This window comes from Dromiciops gliroides, chromosome 4, assembly GCF_019393635.1.
Source record: "Dromiciops gliroides isolate mDroGli1 chromosome 4, mDroGli1.pri, whole genome shotgun sequence".
NCBI classification, from domain to species: Eukaryota; Metazoa; Chordata; class Mammalia; order Microbiotheria; family Microbiotheriidae; genus Dromiciops; species Dromiciops gliroides.
Genome location: NC_057864.1, coordinates 494,146,433 through 494,165,500, shown reverse-complemented (window position 1 = coordinate 494,165,500; position 19,068 = coordinate 494,146,433). Strand labels below are relative to the sequence as shown.

Sequence of the window (19,068 nt, the reverse complement as noted above, 5' to 3'; positions counted from 1 at the left end):
GCGAGATCTCCCATCGACAAAGCCTCAGTTTAACTTAACTCTTCTTTTTTGAGGCGTCATCCTGCCCCAAAGGCGATCAAAACCTTCCTGTTTATTGGGAGAATGCTTCAAATAACCTGCAGCCTCAGGGAGCTGTCCAGGGAGGCAAATAATATTCTAAGACTTCTTAGCGTCGTGAGCTGGGAGGGACCCTGGAATTCATCCAGCCCAACCTCCTTTTCCAGATGAAGAAACTGAGGCCTGGAGGAGTTGAATGATGGGCCAAAGGTCACTCAGGTCCTCAGACTCCAGGCCTGGTTCTCTTCCTGTGACCTCCCACAACCTCCGGTGGCCTCCCTGTTTTCTTATTAATTGGCTTCATGGTTAGATGACGTTATCTGGATTATATACAGTGTTTTATTCCTTATGTTTCATAGTCGTTTACCTTTCATCTATCAAACACCGAGGGAGGGCTTACTATGTGCAAGGCACTGGGCTTACACAGCTTCCTGAAGCAGTCAGGTCTGGGCTCCCTGCTGAATACTAATGCCCAGAGAGAAACAGGCATTGTGGGGAGCCTTTGGGGGTGCCAGCAGCCTCCATCATTGGGCTGGTGAAGGGGAAGCTAGGAAGAGAGTAACTCTTGGAGGCTTTTTCATAGGAAACCAGATGAAACATTTCTGCCGGCCCAGAGCCACTGATTGAGTAGTGATTGTCACCTCCCTTTGTAGTTGTCTTTTTTCTCACTTTTCCTCATCATCTTTCAATCTCTATCTTGCTGACTCTGTCTCTAGCTGCAGGTCTGTCTGTCTCTCTTTCCTTCCCTCCCTCCCTCCCTTCCTTCCTTCCTCTTTTCCTCCCTCCCTTCCATCTTTTCTTCCTTCCTCCCTTCCTCCCTTCTTCCCTTCCTCCCTTCCTTCCTTCCTTCCTTCCTTCCTTCCTTCCTTCCTTCCTTCCTTCCTTCCTTCCTTCCTTCCTTCCTTCCTTCCTTCCTTCCTTCCTCCCTCCCTCCCTCCCTCCCTCCCTTCCATCTTTTCTTCCTTCCTTCCTTCCTTCCTTCCTTCCTTCCTTCCTTCCTTCCTTCCTTCCTTCCTTCCTTCCTTCCTTCCTTCCTTCCTTCCTTCCTTCCTTCCTTCCTTCCTTCCTTCCTCTTTTCCTCCCTCCCTTCCATCTTTTCTTCTTTCCTTCCTTCCTCCCTCCCTCCCTTCCTTCCTTCCTCTTTTCCTCCCTCCCTTCCATCTTTTCTTCCTTCCTTCCTTCCTTCCTCCCTCCCTCCCTTCCATCTTTTCTTCCTTCCTTCCTTCCTTCCTTCCTTCCTTCCTTCCTTCCTTCCTTCCTTCCTTCCTTCCTTCCTTCCTTCCTTCCTCCCTCCCTCCCTTCCTTCCTCTTTTCCTCCCTCCCTTCCATCTTTTCTTCCTTCCTTCCTTCCTTCCTTCCTTCCTTCCTTCCTTCCTTCCTTCCTTCCTTCCTCCCTCCCTCCCTCCCTTCCTTCCTCTTTTCCTCCCTCCCTTCCATCTTTTCTTCCTTCCTTCCTTCCTCTTTTCCTCCTTCCCTTCCATCTTTTCTCCTTTCTTTTTTCTCTTTCTTCCTCTCTTTCTCTCTCTTTCCTCCCTTTTGCTCCTTTTCTCCCTCCCCCTTCTCTTCTCTCCTTCCACCCCAGGAGGCCTGTTTTTAAATTCTCATAAGAAACAAACAATGAGACAAAAAGCTGACCTCTACATTTCTAGATAACAGGCTCTCCTTTCTTTCTTTCTCAGGCCAGTGTACCAGTTAATAGCACCCACAGCAGACCCATGTGGTCTCCCTGCTTTGTCAATGCTCTCTTGTGCATCAGGCCCCTGGCTGCCCTCGGTCAGGTCCAAGAACCAGCTGGCTCCCTCCTACTGCGGCCTCTTCTCCCGGCCCTCATTGGTTGGCTCCCATCTGCAGCGGGGCTGCATTCATGTCAATAGGCCTTCTCCACCCCTAGGAGAAGAATAAGAAGCCAGTGTCTGGCAGCTCTCAGCCACAGGAAGAACAGTGACAGAAAACCTCAGGCAGCCGCAGGAAGGTGAGTGAGGGGCTGGGAGCAGTGGAGCCCCTGCAGTGGGGCCTGCTCCTGGGGGCTGGTGAGTTTTCTAGCTTGAGGTCTCTGGTACTAGTTCTTTTCATTGTGCTCATTGTCTTGCTGAGGACGAAGGTGGGTTCGGCTCTCTGAGACACGGTGAGTGACCAGTGTCAGGGACACCCGGTCTGTGTCTCTCCCCAGTGGCAGCCAGCACACCCCTGAGCCAGGGCCAGGAGTTGGCCCAAGTATCCCAGGGGCGACTTTGCCTGTCGTTTGGATCCTGGCTCAGGGTCAAAGACCCTGCCCTTTCCTCGAAGCGTTGCATGAGCCTTTTCTTCCTTCTCTCACCCCCACGCCTGAAAGGATTTCAGAGGTAGAAGGGACCCTCGAAATAACGGGACTCCCAGTGAAGGTCTTTGGGTCCCAGACCAGGGGTTGGGAGGGGCCACAGGGCTCATCAAGTCTGCCCCTCCCCCAATTCATTCTTCAGACTGTCTTGGCTCTGGACCAAGGGTCTGGACGGTCTCTGATTCCCGTTTCTCTGGCCGATGGCCTCATGCAGGGTTCTAGCTGGGAACCACTGCCGGCTGCCTGGTCGTTCTGCGTTTAGGATGGCGCTCATGTCAATCAAAGCATTTCCTGAGCCCTTGCTAGGTGCCAGTCACACATCTCCTCCCCTGGATAGCGCCCAGCTTCTGGGTGGCTGGAGAACATGTTTCTGCTGTTTGGGAGGCCTGGGGGTCTGCCCCCTCTTTCCCTGTCATCCCTATGGGAAGTACAACTTCTTCCCCAGAGCGGGCAAGCTCTCAGGTTGCCCTCTCTTTTCCTCATCTATTGATGAGGTCCAGGAGCAGGCAGAGCAGGCTCTGTCTTCAAGAGAGGTAAGAAAAGGTTATGTCTGACAGTCCCAGGCAGAAAGGAGAGGCAAAAAGAAGGTGGATTAAAATGAAAGATTCTGATTTTCATGCTTGGTCAAGAGATAGATCTTGATATAGAGAACTGTAGGAGATGCCAAGCAGGGCTGGGCAGGGCTGGGCAGGGCAGGGCAGGGCAGAGTTGTCCAGAGCAGGGCAGAGGTGGGCAGGGAAGAGTTGGGCAGGGCAGGGCAGGGGTGGGCTGGAGGGCAGGGAAGGGGAGGACTGGGCAGGGAGGAGCAAGGCAAGGCAGGGCTGGGCAGGACCCTCTCAGGCTGGACTTACCTCATCCATTTGGCACAAATGTCTGTTTCCCTTTGGCTCTCAGTGTGCTGCTCCCAAATAAGAGCAACATGGGCTCAGTCAGGCCCAGTGGGCTCTTAGCTCTAGATCTGGGCACTTTAGAGGCCACTGAGTCCACCGCTCTCATTTTACAGTTGAGGAAATGAAGGGCCACCAGGGACTTGCCTGGGGTCCCGTCGCTAGTGAGTATCTGAGGACTGACTGACTATGAAAATCCCTACCAGACCAAGAATTGGTCTACAGCTTTTTTGCATAGAAAACTCATAAGCTCAATGGACAGTGAGGGGGAAGTTGGCGATGTGAAAACCTTCCCTTGTTTGCCTGGGTCATTTCTGTGCATTGGGCGGGCCCTGTTTTTAGGGGCATCCACACGGCCCAAGGTCTGCAAGGAGCTTTACAGATGTTACTGCCATTGAGCCCCATGGCAGCCACAAAGTCCCTAGTGATTCCCCAAGTATCACACAGCTAGGAAGTTTCTGAGGCAGGATCTGAACACAGGTCTTCCTAGTACCCTGGCAGTCCAGTGCTAGACCTCATTGCCTCTCTGCTAAGGTTTGAAGAACACACGCTCCTTGGGAGTAGGAGTGGGCAGGCTACTCGGTGGGGTAGGGTTTGGGTTGGCAGCCCCATGCAAGTTTCAGGCTTGCATTTGAGGTGCAGGGGCAGGAAGGCTTGGAGAAGGGGCTGTGTGGAGGTGGGATGTCTAGAGATCAGTCTTCCTGGACCTGAAAGGGGGAGGACCCTGGGGGTGGACTCACTGGTTTTGAAGTCCTTTAAACAGCCTTGGAGTTGCATTCTTGCAGACAGTCTGTTCGGGAGTGAGTGCCCGCCAGTAGAAATCAGGATCTTTGCCCAGAGTCCCCAGGGCCACGTACCGTAGTCACCAAACCGTGACCAGAGCCAGTTTCTGCAGCCATTTGCATGAATCTTGAAGGGATCCTTTCTTTTTAAAAATTTTAAAGTGTTTGATTATTTCCGGCCACACGTAAAGATAGTTTTCCACATTTGCTTTAATAGGGTTTTTAGCTGGGATCCTTTCTTATAGCAGATGTGGGGGACCGTGGGTATAGAATATTATGTACAGTGCCAGTCAGGTTTAGTTGATGGGTTGGTTAATTTTGCTGATCTGCTTTCTTTCCTCTTTTATTCTTTGTCCCCAGGTATGGCTTAGGGAAGGTGGGAGAAGGGAACGTAAAAACCAAAGATACCCAGTCCAAAATGTTCGAAGGGATCTAGTTAAACCTTTGTGGGAATGAAGGAACCGCTAGGTAGTGCAGTGGATAGAGCACTGGCCCTGGAGTCCCTGTGTGACCCTGGGCAAGTCACTTAACCCCGATTGCCTCAAACATCTGGGGTTATCTCCAGTTGTCCAGATGCATATCTTCCCACTGGACCCAGATGGCTCTGGAGGAGAGAATGAGGCTGGTGACTTTGCACAGTCCTGCCTCACTTTAATCCAATTCAGTGCAAGTCATGACATCACCCCAATGTCACCATCTGTCCTCTTTTAGAACGAAGGACAAACACTAACATTTGTGGGAATGAGCTCCTTGAGACTTGTGATCCAGGGGCCCCAGGGGCAGGCCGGCCAGTGGGGGTCCTGGGGCAGCCCATACGGAGCTCGGCTGGCTCTTTCCTGGCCCCTGGCCACACAGGGGTTCCCCGGCTGAGGACTGAGCAGAGACTCTCTGGTCCTCGGGGTTGGTTTCGTTCAAAGGATCCTGGAGGTGGGGCCTCCAAGTCCACCCCCTCATTTTACAAATGAGGATGTAGACATTTTACAAATGTCTAGGGCAGGGAAAAGAAGGGATTCTAGAGGGGCCCTTGGACTCCGGGCGGAGCCAGCACCTCCCCCTTTGCCCTGAGGCTGGGCCAGTCCTGGCTTGCCTCAGGGAATGGAAAGTTGACACCAATTTCACTTTCCCAGCTTCTACCGAGAAGCCTTTCTAGATCCCTGCCCCCTTAGGCGAAGGGCCCCTCCCTCCTCTTTCTAGAGCCCTTTCTAGAGCCCCGGTCTGCCACCGCCATCTCCCCTTCCCCCCCCAAAAAGGCCCCTGGCATAAATTCAGAGAAAGAGGGAGGAAATCTCGGCCTACGGCCACCCCCCACTTCCACTTGGCGAGGTCCCTGGCAGTGAGAGCAGCCCGGCAGGGCACCTGGCTGGCAGGGGGTCAGTCAGGAGCCGGGTACTTGTAGAAGACCAGGCAGGGGCTAGGGCCGGTAGAAGCAGAGGCTTGTCTGTCTGGACCTCTTCACTAAGGTCAGAGGCCAGAATCCCGCCAAGGACTGTTTCCAAGGGGACGCTTCAGGTAATTTTCCATTCCACATTGATTCTGAACCCCAAAAGAGTACTTCCATTTTTGTTATAAAGCAAATACAATTTTAACCAGGAGAAACAGTTAATCACTTTAGAACACACAGGCAGGAACTTGGATTTCCTGGCCTTCTTCTGGGCCCTGGACACTTTTTTCCTTTTTTTGAATGTTTGGTTATTTCCTGGATGCTGGTGGAGCCATAAGACCTGGGTTCGAGTCCCATTTTTCCCATTTGGAACCTCCTTGCGGTATGGTGGACAGGTCTGGGGCCAAAGGGCCTGAGAGGTGCCTGGGTCTCTGTGATTTCCTACTGGCTCATCCTGGATGACTTCTCTGACCTCAAGAGATGGCGCCGATAGCTTTATTGTGGAAGTCTGAAGGGGTCACTGATGGGAAAGCCCGTGGGGGTCTTCGCTCTCGTCTGATCCTTATTGGTGCCATGATCATCATTATTACACTCAGTAATGAGAAGTGTGTGGGGGAGCAGATCAGAAGGGATATCGCAGTGTCACAGCGGGCTTTTTCATCCGGTTGTGTGCAGGAGGATCTGAGCTTCACCATGTCGGATCTGGAGAAAGCCATGGTGGCTATCATCGAGACATTCCACCAGTACTCTGGGAAGGAGGGTGACAAACACAAGCTGAAGAAGTCGGAGCTGAAGGAGCTTATCAACAATGAACTCTCCCACTTCTTAGGGGTGAGTGTCCCCTCCCTGTTCCTCTCTGACTTCCGGCCCTCCTAGATCAGCTGAGTGTGGACTGCACGAGGCTCCATGGTGGGTGATGTAAGGATGCGGTGGTGATGGTGAGCCCTAGGGTTCCTGTGGCTTTTCGGGAAGGCCTGCACGAATCCAAAGCTTTGAGGCTGGCAAAGCTCTTCACCCAGGTTCTATTCTTAGGCCCGTTTTCTTGATGAAGAACCTGAGATTCTGGAGGTGCCATGGTCTCCTGAGCTCACACAGCCAGCTTGGGCTAGAGGCGAGGTTCAAACCCGATCTTTCTGACACCGTGCCCAGCACTGTGGCCCAAAGGGGGCAGCTCTCCCAAAAAACTCCCGAAAGAAAACAAAACACAACATTGTGAGAGCCTTGGAACTTGTTGGGGGCAGGGAAGCCGTCCATTGTAAATGAGGGAGTGTGTGGTGGGCGGTGGTCTATGCCCTCTGCCTTGTGAAACTGCTTGACTGTTTCCCCTGGCTTAGTGGGTGTTATCATGGTGCCCCACCACCCCGCCTTTCGGGTCTGGTTTCTGCCACCTTGGATGTGGGCCTAGTTCCACTGGCTGCGTCCCTGGATGCTGTACTTAGCTCTGTAGGTCCAGGCTGTCCTCAGACGCTGAGGAGTCACCCTGGCCAGCTCAGGAGGGAACAAGTGGTCCTTATGCTTCTATCACAGGCTCAGGGCTTGTCCCTTCACAGAGTATGCATGGATTGCTTCATAGACCCGTGACAGTGGGGAGGGGCTCTTTCTGGGGCCAGATGGGCCTGTTTTCACCAGGAGCCTAGATGGGCACCCTCAGTGAAGAGAGAACAGTACTGAGCTATGGAGGCTAGAAGCGCCAGGGAAGTTGGTGCAGTGGGAGAAACCTGCAGGAGCACCCAGGAAGCAGCGAGTGGAGCATCCTTCCCTTCTGGGTGGGCTGGAAATAGGGAAACTGCACATGGATTTTATTTCGCCCAAATATTCTTGTGAGTCTCTGTGGCCCCTGAGAGTCACACCTTATTTTCAGATTATACTCGGGGAAGTAGAAAGTACGAAAAACCAAAGGAACCTGACTCCTCCACAGTGTGAACTTCCTGAGGACAAAAGCTGCTTTTCTCTTGTGTGCCCCCAGGCCTTGAATGGACTAGGCACTGGGAGCTTGCTGAATCAACTGTCCGGTCTGGGCAGTACTGCCACACTCCATCTCTGCTGTAGATGCAGATTCTCTGGACCAGAAGCATAAGCCCAGGGAGACACAGAGGCTCAGGAGAAGGGTTGGGCAGAGGGACAAAGACTCTCTTGGGTGCCATCACATTCACTCCTTCATTCCTTCATCCACCCATCCATTTATCTGAAGAGGGGTGTGGCCTACAAGATGGAGAGCTGGTTCCAGAGTCAGGGAGTCCTGGGCTCCAACCCGGCTCTGGCTCCATCTCTCAGTGCCCCAGGAGGATGAAGAGGATTTAGCTCCTCCTACTATTCCTGAACCTAGAGTCTAGCAGGAGGAGCAGAGAGGTGTAGACAGAATGAGGGTATCTATGGGGTTTTTAGGTTTGCAGATTGCTTTACAAACCTGATCTTATTTGATTCTTATAACAACCCTGTGAAACAGGTGTGATTATTATCCCCATTTTGTAGATGAGGAAACTGAGGCTGAGAGAGGGTACATGACTTGCCCAGGGTGACACAGCCAAGCGAGTGTCTAAGGCAGACTGAGCTTGGCCGTAGCACTGGGTACCTTGTACCACCCAGCCGCCTGACGTAAATGAAGAGAAAACAGATGAGGGGAGAGAACCTTCTGTCTGGGCTGCGGAGGAAAGTATTTGAGCAGGGAGAAGGGGCCAGCAAGTCCCAGGGTGGTGGTAGGTAGACAATGCAGACTAGCAGGGTTCTCAGGCATCTAGTCTGGGCCTGTGGCTTCATCTGGGCAGGGAACTTCCAGGTGTTGGACTGCCTTCCCCCAGGCACATCAGCTCTGCCTCCATGGTCCAGGGGCTCAGAGGCAAGGCTTGAAGTCAGGTCTTCCTGGGTTTATCCCACTATGTCACAGAGTCTTTTTTGGGAAATGTGCAACTGTATGAGAAGGTGGGTGATGGAACAAGAGTGAGAGGTGATAGAAGGACAACCTGGGGGAGGTCTGGAGACTCACAAAACCCATTTTTTAAAAGCCCAGAGAAGGGGCAGCTAGGTGGCGCAGTGGATAGAGCACCGGCCCTGGAGTCAGGAGGACCTGAATTCAAATCTGGCCTCAGACACTTGACACTTACTAGCTGTGTGACCCTGGGCAAGTCATTTAATCCTCATTGCCCCCCCCCCAAAAAAAAAGCCCAGAGGAAGGAAAGTCACAAGTTAGGCAGGAGGATTTATGGTCATAGACTGGAGTCCTGCATGATGAGAAGCTATAGATAGTTTAACATCTGCACCCATGATGGGTATACCATGATTGATGAGAGGATCACAGGTTTGGAGAAAAAAAAGGATCGTAGAGGTCATTCGTTCCAACCCACTCTTTTTACAAATAAGGAAACTGAAGCACCAAACAGCTAAGTGCTTTGGGAGCTTTGATCCAAAGCTGAAAGGGCATCTGAGGGCATCTAGCGCCACCCTTCTATTTTACAGAGGAGGAAACTGAGGCCCAGAGACTGGCAGTTGAAGAGAGCAGAGCTGGGGTAGCCCCTCCACCGTAAGGGCAGTGCGATCAGGGCCGATCTGTATTTTTGCTAACCTGGAGCCCCACCTTGTTTCCTCCAGGAGATCAAGGAGCAGGAGACAGTGGACAAAGTCATGGAGACCCTGGATGCTGATGGAGACTCTGAATGCGACTTCCAGGAATTTGTGGCCTTCATCGCCGTGATCACCTCCGCGTGCCATGAATTTTTTGAACACGAGTGAAACCCCCAAGAAGTTCCATTTGTAACAAGGTCGAGCAAAGACCCAGTTGGAATCTTAAGCAAAGCAGCAAAGCAGAGCTTGGGGTCTGGTAGGACCCCAGCTGGCCAGCCCCCTAGGTAGCTTACTTAGTAGGAAGTTTGATGCGCTTTATGATAGAAACAGGAGAGTTTGTGCCAGGACCATCTCCAAGTGCCTCCTTCACTCTCCTCAGCCTTTCTTTCTGTCCCTGCCCGCAGAGAACCTAGGTCCCTCCTGCTGTCCCATCAGTTGGCCATACCTAATGGCCAACTACAACCTGCAGAAAAGGTCTCACTTCCTTTTGTGAGTGCTAAGCAAAGGCAAGATGTCTGATTGAGCCAAGATGGTTGAGCCTACCATGGGGCATGGGGGCACGGACAGCGCCAACACCAGCGGAGGGTCCCTGAGGCTTCCCTAGCTCCTTCTAGGCCTCCATATTTAGGGCCAAATGGTTTCTCTGTCCTCAAATTTGCTTTCGATAGCCAGAAAGGGAAACCAAAGTAATTAGATAATATCATCACACAACTCTGCAAACCAGGACAAGGATGGGAATATTTCGGATCTCCACTCCTATGGGAATGGGAGCCCCTGGAAGGCCAGCTTTGTAACTTCAGCCCAGAGGACAGTGCCTTGTACACAGAAAGTGCTTAATCAATGCTTGTTGGATGTTGAATGACCATGGCTATGTAGCAGTGGATTTTCCCATAATAAGTCACGAGTAATCAACTGAGTAATACAAAATAGAACTAATAGAACCAAAGCAGATTGAATATAATTATACCTTATAAGCTCCCAAAGTTCTGGAAGCCTTAACTTTAATCTGTCAAAGCTGTAAAAGAATTCCCAATCCTATATTCATTCACTAATTCACTCACTCATTCAACAACCATTTCTTTTGGGTGAGTCACTTGACTCAGGCTATTTCTTTTGGGATTTCAGTATTTTTTTTTTGGTGGTGAGAACAGCTGTGATGAGGGAGGGAGGTGGGCAGCATATTACTACATTGGAAAGTGCCTGGATCAGGGATCAGAAGACCCAAGTTCTGCTCCATTTGCTGTGTGACCTTGGGCAAGTCTCTTTCCTGGGCTGTAGAATGAAGGGGTTGGCCTCAGTGACCTCTTTTGTCCTTCTAGTTCTAACCTTCTGTAAACATCTGGTCTTGCTCTTGAAAAAAAGCAAAAACAAACAATTCCCCAAAACAAACAAGAAAGAAATCCCAACTTGCCTACAATCTACTGAAGAGGGTCTTCACTCTTCATCCAAGCCTGAATATCAGCTACCCAGATTAGACAATGGAGAATGCACCCCCTTGGCATCATTTTGGAGCAGATGACCCCCGCTGGCAATAGGCATGTTAATAAGTTTCCCAATGACTCTTTGTGCTTTGGTAGTCTGCTGTCTGGCAGATGGTTGGGCTTCCATTGGTCTTCAGAGGTTAGGTCTGGGTCCCAATTCTGGGATCTGCTCCTTCAGTTTTATGGAATTGTCCTTTGTGGTCTTTGTTATGTGGTTGAATAAGTTGAAGCAAGTTGAGAGATGCCCCTCCTGTGGTCCCCCCTCAGTGGCAAACTTGAGTGAGGGATGTGTGGCCATGCACACCTGGCAGTGGTTTGTCTCTATCCAGCCTAGATGGTGGTCATGTGCCCACAGCCAAATGTCAGATGCCTCATTTGGCGTCATCAAACCCTGGATTCCAAGTGAGGCCATTTCGCAAAGTCACAGATGCAAGGAAGGATTGATTGGGAAATGGAAATGGTGTGTTCTCAGCTTTGTCATGTTTTGTATTGGGGGCAGGCCTTGGAAAGTCATGGGTGGGTTGACAAGGGACTCTGTACTCTCATCAAATAAACACTGCATTCCTCCAGTGTCTCCTCTTGTGGTCTTTTTAAAGGTCCCTGAATAGGAGGGGAGGGGGTAGGCAGGAGACATGGATTGGGCAGGTGTCGGAGATGTATGGCAGCCCCTTACAGAGCCTCTCCTTGGGGAGCCCTGGGGGTTGCAATAGGAACTTGGCTTTAAATAATTTGAACATCAGGGCAAAGAGATGAGTTGGAAACAAGAGCAGTTCAATTGAGACAAAGGGGATCTTGGCAGAGGATGCTGGGTAAAGTTACCTCTGAAGCCCATTCAGAAGTTTAGCCAGCCCCTAGAGGCTTTCTCTGTTTGGTACAGTAGAACTCACGTCTCTTTCCTCCTTCCACTGTTGTTGGCCCTGTCCACTGGACCTTTTGTATCATTCAGGTGGGCTCTCTTCCCATCATAATCTGGGGCTCTTGCCCTATTGGGCGGCCTCTGGCTTAGTTTTGTAAAATCAGGCAACCCTTTAAAGGGGCAGCAGCCACCAGCAAACAGCACGGATCTCTCTTTGTCAAAGCTTCCGGTAGAATTCACTCCCACTGAAAATGGTGCCTTCTGCTCTAAGAGCCTCCAGCCAAAGGCTCCATTAAGGATAGAGCACGTTTGCAAACAATTAGGGGGCCTAGCAGGAAGGCATTTTGTGAGACAAAGGTGGGACGGGGCTTAGCGGACTGCAAACTCTGAGCTGACATGGCCAGGTGACTGCTCTGAACTCTTACCTGACTTTAGGCTGAGTTCTAGAAGAGAATTATCCTGATCATGGGAAGAAATGGCAATGATACCCCTGATCTTGCTCTGCTCTGATTAGATCAGAGTACACTGATGGAATTGTTTCTCAGATATGGGCCCAAACTGGTGCCCATTCCAGAGAGCTGAAGACTCAGGATGTGGGAGCCTAGAGGAGAAAAGATGTGTGCTAGCGTGTGCGTGCATGTGTAAGTCAACCAACAAGCATTTATGAGACTCCTACTATGTGATGTAATAGGTGCTGAGGAGAGAAAGGCAATGATGAAACAGTCTGAGAGCCATATTCAAATATTTGAAGCGGCATCATGTGCAAAAGGGAGTAGATCCATAGATGAAAACATAGGTCAGTGGGTGAACATGATAGGGAGGCAGATTTTGGCTGATTTCCAGGAAGAATCTTATAAGAATTAAGGTGGTCTGGGGTAGCTAGGTGGCACAGTGGATAGAGCACCGGTCCTGGATTCAGGAGGACCTGAGTTCAAATCTGGCCTCAGACACTTAATACTTACTAGCTGTGTGACCCTGGGCAAGTCACTTAACCCCAATTGCCTCACCCCCCCCCCCAAAAAAACCAAACAAAGAATTAAGGTGGTCTAACAATGAAATGGGCTATCTTAGTAGGGAGTGAGGTCCTCTTCACCTGGAACATTCACGTAGCGGTTGTATGCCCACCTGTTAGGGTGGAGGGAATTCATGATTCAGCTGTGGCCTCTGACCACTTCCCACAGAGGGCTGCGGTCGTAGGGTGATGTGGAAGCTGAGACCGTTACTTGTTTGCCATCCAGGGTGACGACAAGCCTGTGAATGAGCCTGTGAAACGCTGAAAGTGAGCACGTAGAAAGCACGTAATAAAGGTGAGTGCACCACTCACACCTGGAATCTTTTCAGAAGCCCTTTAAACCCTCTTGTGCCTGCTGGACAGCTCCTCAGGACTTTCAAGGGAGAAAGAGCATGTAGGGGGTGTGCAAGTGTTCTGTGCGTCAAGTATCACCTTCCACGAAGGAGAAGCACCACACTGGGGTGTGCCCACAGTGGAGTGAGTTTCCTTCTTAGCCTTCCCACACCTTGGAGAGACAGCAAACAGCCTGGTGCTCAAATGCCCATGTCAGCTCAGCTACTTTCTAGATGTATGACCTTGGGGAAGTCACCACCTCACTGTGTGTAGGTTCTCTACCCATCAGAAGAGTTGGTTGGTGCACAGAAAAATAACTCATAGGTATAGAGCATTTTCCTCACAACTCTCTATGGTGGCTATGTGCTGGATTAAATGTTAGCTAGCCTTATCTCTGCAGCTAGGTGGTTCAGTGGACAGAGTGCTGGACCTTGAATCAGGAAGACCCAGCTTCCTGAGTTCAAGTCTGTCCTCAGACACTTCCTAGGTGTGTGACCCTGGGCAAGTCACTTAACCTTGTTTGCCTCAGTTTCTTCATCTGTAAAACAAGTTGGAGAAGGAAATGACAAACCACTCCAGTATCTTTGTCAAGAAAACCCCAAATGGGTCATGGAGAGTTGGAAACTACTGAAATGGCTGAACAACAACAACGGTCTTATCTCTCTTTTACAGATAAGGACACTGAGGCTATATGGAGTGCTGGAATTGGAGTCAGAAAGTCCTGGGTTCAAATTTTGACTGAGATGTTTGCTAGCTGTGTGACATCATTATGACATTTAACCACTCTGAACCTGTTTTCTCATTTGTAAAAACGAGGGCAATAGTATTTATAGTACCCACCTCCCTAGGTAGGTATGAGGCTCAAATGAGTTAATGCTCGTAAAATGCTTTGCAAGGCCTTAAAGGGCCATGTAAATACCAGATAGTAGTCTGTCTGTCTGTCTGTCTCTCCCTCCCCCCTCTCCACTCTTCTCTCCCCCCCCCCACACACAATAAGGAAACTGAGGTTTCGAGCATTTAACAGACTTGACCATGTTTATATAACTGGTTTCTCAGGTGGAATCAAAGCTGGGTGTCCTGCTGGACCGTTTAGATCATCTTCCCGGATGTAGGATGGCAGATTTGGGGCCGGAGAGGACCTTAGAGGCAGTTGAGCCCAGTCCTTTCATTTTACAAAAGAAGACAGCAAAGTCCAAGAAGAGAAGGTGACCTCGGGATTCCCCAGGTAGCAGGTGTCAGAGGCGGGGGCTGAGTAGGCCCCTTCTGGCTCTAAGTGATGTACGGGGCGAAGCAGCAGGGCTAAGCTCACTGCCATTTTTCGGCGGGCTTTTGTCATCTAAAAGAACCCGGAGGACTGGCAGAGGGGATGCACTAGTGTGCTCTCACTTCCCAGCAGAAGTCACCGAGGACTCCCGAGGAAGCAGCGTGGGCCCGGCGAGCCCCGCCCCAGGCCCCACCGACCCGGCCGGAGCGGGGCCTCCTTTCACTCTGGGGCCTCGTAGGCCATCTCGCGGTCCTCACTCCAGTGCTTGCCCGTCCTCTTCTTCCGGTTCCTCTCGGCCATGACGATGGCGGCCACGACGGTGACGCAGACGGTGAAGGTGATAACGAGCACGGTGGCGGTCTCGGCGGCGCACAGCTGAGTGTCCACCAGCGCCAGCGGCAAGTTCCGCAGGACGGGGGGCTCCAGGCACGTCACGTTGCCGTAGGCGTCCAGCATCAGCCCGGGCACCCTGCGCAGCTTCCCGAAGACCCGCTGAAGGTCACAATCGCACACCCAGGGGTTGTGCGCCAGCACCACGTGGGTGCTGGGGGCCTGCATGGAGAGGAAGGTTCGGAAGCGGACGTGGCCCAGGGCATTGTGGGCCAGGTTGAGCATCGTCAGGCTCTGGAGGGCCGAGAAGACCCCGGGCGCGATGCTCTGAATCTGGTTGCCCTCCAGGTCCAGGCTCTCGAGGCGCCGGAGCGTGGAGAAGACGCCGTCCTGCAGGTGCTGCAGGAGGTTGTTCTGCAGGCGGAGCTGCCTCAAGCGCGTCAGGCTACGGAACGTGCCGGCCTCGATGGAGCGGATGGCGTTGTTTTGAAGGTTCAGCTTCTGCAGCTCCTCGAAGTGCTGGAAGCTGCCGGCCTCGAGCCGCCGCAGCCGGTTGTGGGCCAGGCTGAGCTCCCGCAGCGCGCCGAGCCCCGCCGAGAAGCCGCGGCCCAGCGCCGAGATCTCGTTGTGCCGCAGGTCCAGCGTCCGCAGGCTCTCCAGCGCGCCCAAGGCGCCCTCGCCCACCGCCCGGATACGGTTGCCCCCCAGGAGCAGCACCTGCAGTTTCCACAGGAGCCTCAGGGAGGGGCCCGGGACCTCGAGCAGGTGACCCCCAGACAGGTCCAAGCGCTCTGTGTCCGGGGGGAAGGAGAGGGGCCCGGTCAGGTTCACCCCGGAGCAGTTCACTGAGCGGGACCTGTCCTGGCAGAGGCAGGCTCCGTGACACGCGTGGTGGGAGCCGGGCTCCAGCAGGGAAAGCAGCGCTGCCGTCCAGAAGAGGAAGGGGCCGCACATCTCCAGGCTCGGTGGGCACGGCCCGATGCGTCCGCAGGAGGGAACCGGGGAGGCGGAGCAGCCACGTGCACCTGAAAGAGCAGCGGCCTCGGCTGGTTAACACGAGTGAATCCTCATGCATTTATTCATTCGTTAGCGAGAAAGCCCCGCGGCCAGACGGAAAAGCTGGAAATCTAGGTCGAAAGCCCAAAGCAGAGGGGGAAGGAGGCCAACATCCCCGGGAGGCGGGAGGCGGTCGAGTCCTGGGGAGACCACACTGGCCTTTAGAGGTAGAAGAAGACCTAGATTCTGATGCTCCCGATGTGACCGTGGAAAATCACTTGGCCTCTCTGGGCCTCACTTTCCTCATCTGTAAAACGGGTTCAGCCACTGAACTTCCTTCAGGCTCTAAATCTAAGATCCCAAACGCAGCTGGAGAGCTGGGGATCAGTTAGAACGGAACAGACTCGATGGAAAAGCGGAGCCAGAGCCAGAGAGTTGGAACTATAGCCAGAAAGCTGGAAGTTTAGCTAGAAAACCAAAGGTCAGCGGTCAGCAAACAGAGTGAGAAGGCGAAGGAACATGGATTTCGAGGTGGGAGGGGCTTTCGAGGCCTCTGAGTCCGACCCCCTCATTTTCCAGACGAGCTCTGGTTCACACAGCTTGTCAGCGGCTGAGTGAGGACCAGAACCCAGGTCTTCCTGACTCCAATATAATCAACTGCCTATAAAGTAAAAACTAGTGAGAGAACTGGAAACCTAGAATTGTAGAAAGCACAAACACTAGCAAGAAGGTGTGAAGACCACAGCATTCCAGAATCTAGAAGATGGTGATCACAAATGCCTTCTGCCATCCCCCATCAGCCTCTGCTGGGAGCCCCCGCTGCCTCCTGGGGCGGCCCATTCCCCTTGTGGAGACTTCTAACCACAAGGAAGGGTTTCCTGACATCACGCCACCATCTTTGTCTCTTTAACTAACACCCCTTGGTTCTGCTCACTGGGGCCAAACTGAACAAGGAGAATCCCTCTAGCACCCGATGGGTCTTCAGATACTTGAATCCAGCAATCTTGGCACACATCATCAGCCATTTGAATTCTTTGAGGCTTGCCTGGGGGCCTGAGACGTGAAATCACTTGCCTCACCTTACAGAGCTGGTCCTTGTCAGGAGCAAACTTGAAGCCTGGCCCCCTTTTCTGTCAATCCTTGATCCTCAGCTTCCTCTGCCCCCCATCCTCTTTCTTGGAGGAGATCACACCACAGTGCCAAGTGGGGCCATCATCAATTCAAATTATTTATTATTTAAAAAAAAATTTTTAGTGAGGCAATTGGGGTTAAGTGACTTGCCTAGGGTCACATAGCTAGTAAGTGTTAAGTGTCTGAGGTCGGATTTGAACTCCAGGGCCGGTGCTCTATCCACTGGGCCACCTAGATACCCCTGATAAATTCAAATTATATAAGCTCCACTGGACCCTCACTGTTGCATGGCACTCCTTGCTTGGGAAGAGCTTTCATTCTAATGAGGGGAGGCATTATAATTGTAATTATAGGAATGTGCAAAATCTATCCTGAGTATATGAAGATAATTTGAAAGGGAGAGGCATTAGCAGCTGGGGGTGGGAGGGGGGGAAAGGCCTCCTGGATAAGATGGGATCCAAGGGGAGTCTTGGAGGAAGTCAGGAAGCCAGGAAAAGGAGGTGAGGAGGGAGAAGTGTGAAGGCATGGAGATGGAGTGTTATGAGAGGAACACAAGAAAGCTAGTGTAGCTGGATCAAAGAGCGAGGGGAGTGGAGTAAAATAGAAGACTGGAAAGGTAGGATGGCAGATGGGGAGTAGAGGAGTAGATTGACACACTCTATCCAGGAACAATGGCAGGGGTAATTTGATCTTGGCTCATGGGTTCTGGAACCTGGGGCTCGGTTAGAAGGGGGCAGAGCTGTTGAGGAAGAGGAGGAAGAGGAAGAGGAGGAGGAGATGACTGGGGATTCAGGAGGAAGTAAAGCACAGCTGGGGCTTGTCCTGAAATAGTGGTTTGGGAGAGGTGATCACCAATCAGGAGAGCAGGGCCCCAGGGCAGCAGTTTATCCAGGGTGGCAAGGCATCTGTCAAAGAGGAGGAGATGGCTGGAGATGGGGAATGACATGGGAGTTGGACCAGGCTCTTCCTCATCCTACACAGCCAATCAGTTGCTATGTGCTGATGTTTTTGTCTTCAAAACATCTCTTGGATCTGTCTCCTCTCCATTCACACAAATAGCACCTTCGTTCAGGACCTCATTGCCTCTCCCCTAGACTATTGTAACAGCCTCAAGTCTCTGCTCACCACAGAGCACCGTACACACACACACACACACACACACACACACACACACAGAGCCAATGATTTTCCTGAAGTGCAGATGTGACCATGTCATCCCCCTATTCAACCATGGCCTCTAGGCTAGGAGAGAAGCTTCTCTGTCCAGTACTGAACGCCCTATATAACCCCAGCCTCCCTTTTCAGCCTGTGGTGCAGCCAAACGCCTGCTCCTTGGTCCTTGCACAAGATACCCCATCTCTCATTTCCATGCTGTTGCACCGGCCCTTCTCCTGCCTGGAATGCCCTCCCTTCTCATCTCTTCCTCAGTCCCTCTCTCGCTTTAAAAGAGCTTTGTTGAGAACCCTTTCCTGATTCTTCAAGCTGCCTGTGCCCTCCCTCCTACCTGCTTTAGGTATCTTTCCTTTATGTGGATGCTGTGGGTGCTTCATATCCGTCTCTGTGGTCTCCCCCATTGGCATGTGAGCTCCTCATGAGCAGGGGCCACTTCATTCTTTGTGTCCCCAGAGCCCAGTGAGGTGCTTGGCACATTGTAGGCGCTTAGTAAATAAATGCTTGTTGAATGGCGCATTGCTGACCTCATTGGCTCCCATGTATAGGGCAACGACTCCTTCACGCAGTTCCATGTCCACCCCTGTGTGTGCAGACTTGGCTCCCGGGATCTATGGCTACCTCTGGCTGAGTTCTCCCTGCAGTGAACACAGTGCTGAATTTCCAGTCCAAGAAGCTGGATTCAAATCCTTCCTCAGCCACTTACTATGTGGACCGCCAGGGGCAGGTCTCAGTTTCCCCACATGTAGATGAGGGGGCTGGAAAGCAGTCTGGAATTATGGTGGCCCCTGAGGTCCCTTTCAACTTTCAGCCAGTGACACAATTCACACCCAAACAAATGTCAGATACAGTAACAGGTGATGCATTAGAGAGGGGCAGAGAAATTTCTAAGTACCCTTACCTTTTCTGAAGCCCCGTGAATTTTTCTCGGCCCTGTCTATCCTCAAACTGCCCGGATAGGAAAAAGAGCCAGAGTCGGGAGCTGGCTGAGGGTGGGGTGCTGAAAGAGTTGCTGACACTTTGGTGAGTGATCCCCAGGGAGAGCGTGAATAATTTAGAGAGTTGGAGGCGGGAAGGCAGGTCGATAAGCCCAGCCAACTGCTTACAGCTTTGATCTGCTGCACGTTTGCCAAGGCAGCAGCATTGAGGAAAACAAAGATCCTGGACCCCCAGTCATCCTTTACAGAGCTGGCTTCTCACCGGTGATCTACAAAGACAAGTCATTGGTTCTGGGAGACCGAACCCAGCTTCAGAGCCCACAAGGTCCAGCCGGCACTAACGAAGGACCTAGAAGGGTCTGCAGAGTCCAGCGACCAGTGTGGACACTTGAGGAGAGAAGATACGTGGATGGGTTGTGGGACCAGGTAGCTCAGACTTTAGTTTCCTCTTCTGTCACATATCTGTCACACCTCTTGGTTCCATCCATCCCTAAATCCAAGGGTAGGCAGCCTGTGAAAGGTGAGACTGAAAAGGAGTACCCCATGCTCAGCTGGGGGTGGGGGTGGGGTCAGGA

At 52.0% G+C, this 19,068-nt stretch overlaps 2 protein-coding genes across 2 annotated transcripts; one reads left to right on the top strand and one right to left on the bottom strand.

Annotated features, from left to right (window-relative positions):
- Positions 1 to 1,871: 1,871 nt before the first annotated feature.
- Positions 1,872 to 11,035, top strand: S100B (S100 calcium binding protein B). Its single transcript, XM_043963420.1, has 3 exons — positions 1,872 to 2,029; positions 6,100 to 6,255; positions 9,010 to 11,035. Exons 2-3 carry the CDS (start codon positions 6,118 to 6,120, stop codon positions 9,148 to 9,150), a joined length of 279 nt encoding a protein of 92 aa, XP_043819355.1. The 5' UTR covers positions 1,872 to 2,029; positions 6,100 to 6,117; the 3' UTR covers positions 9,151 to 11,035.
- Positions 11,036 to 13,606: 2,571 nt separating this feature from the next.
- Positions 13,607 to 16,760, bottom strand: LOC122725804 (chondroadherin-like protein). Its single transcript, XM_043963128.1, has one exon. The coding sequence runs from the start codon at positions 15,210 to 15,212 to the stop codon at positions 14,148 to 14,150; it is 1,065 nt and encodes a 354-aa protein (XP_043819063.1). The 5' UTR covers positions 15,213 to 16,760; the 3' UTR covers positions 13,607 to 14,147.
- Positions 16,761 to 19,068: the final 2,308 nt, after the last annotated feature.

What these genes read in the sequence shown, in the direction of transcription:
- S100B (XM_043963420.1), top strand. Translation starts at nt 6,118, where the DNA reads ATGTCGGATCTGGAGAAAGCCATGGTGGCTATCATCGAGACATTCCAC. An exon ending in AACTCTCCCACTTCTTAGGG is followed by an intron (nt 6,256 to 9,009) that starts GTGAGTGTCCCC and finishes TGTTTCCTCCAG; the next exon opens with GAGATCAAGGAGCAGGAGAC.
- LOC122725804 (XM_043963128.1), bottom strand. Translation starts at nt 15,212, where the DNA reads ATGTGCGGCCCCTTCCTCTTCTGGACGGCAGCGCTGCTTTCCCTGCTG.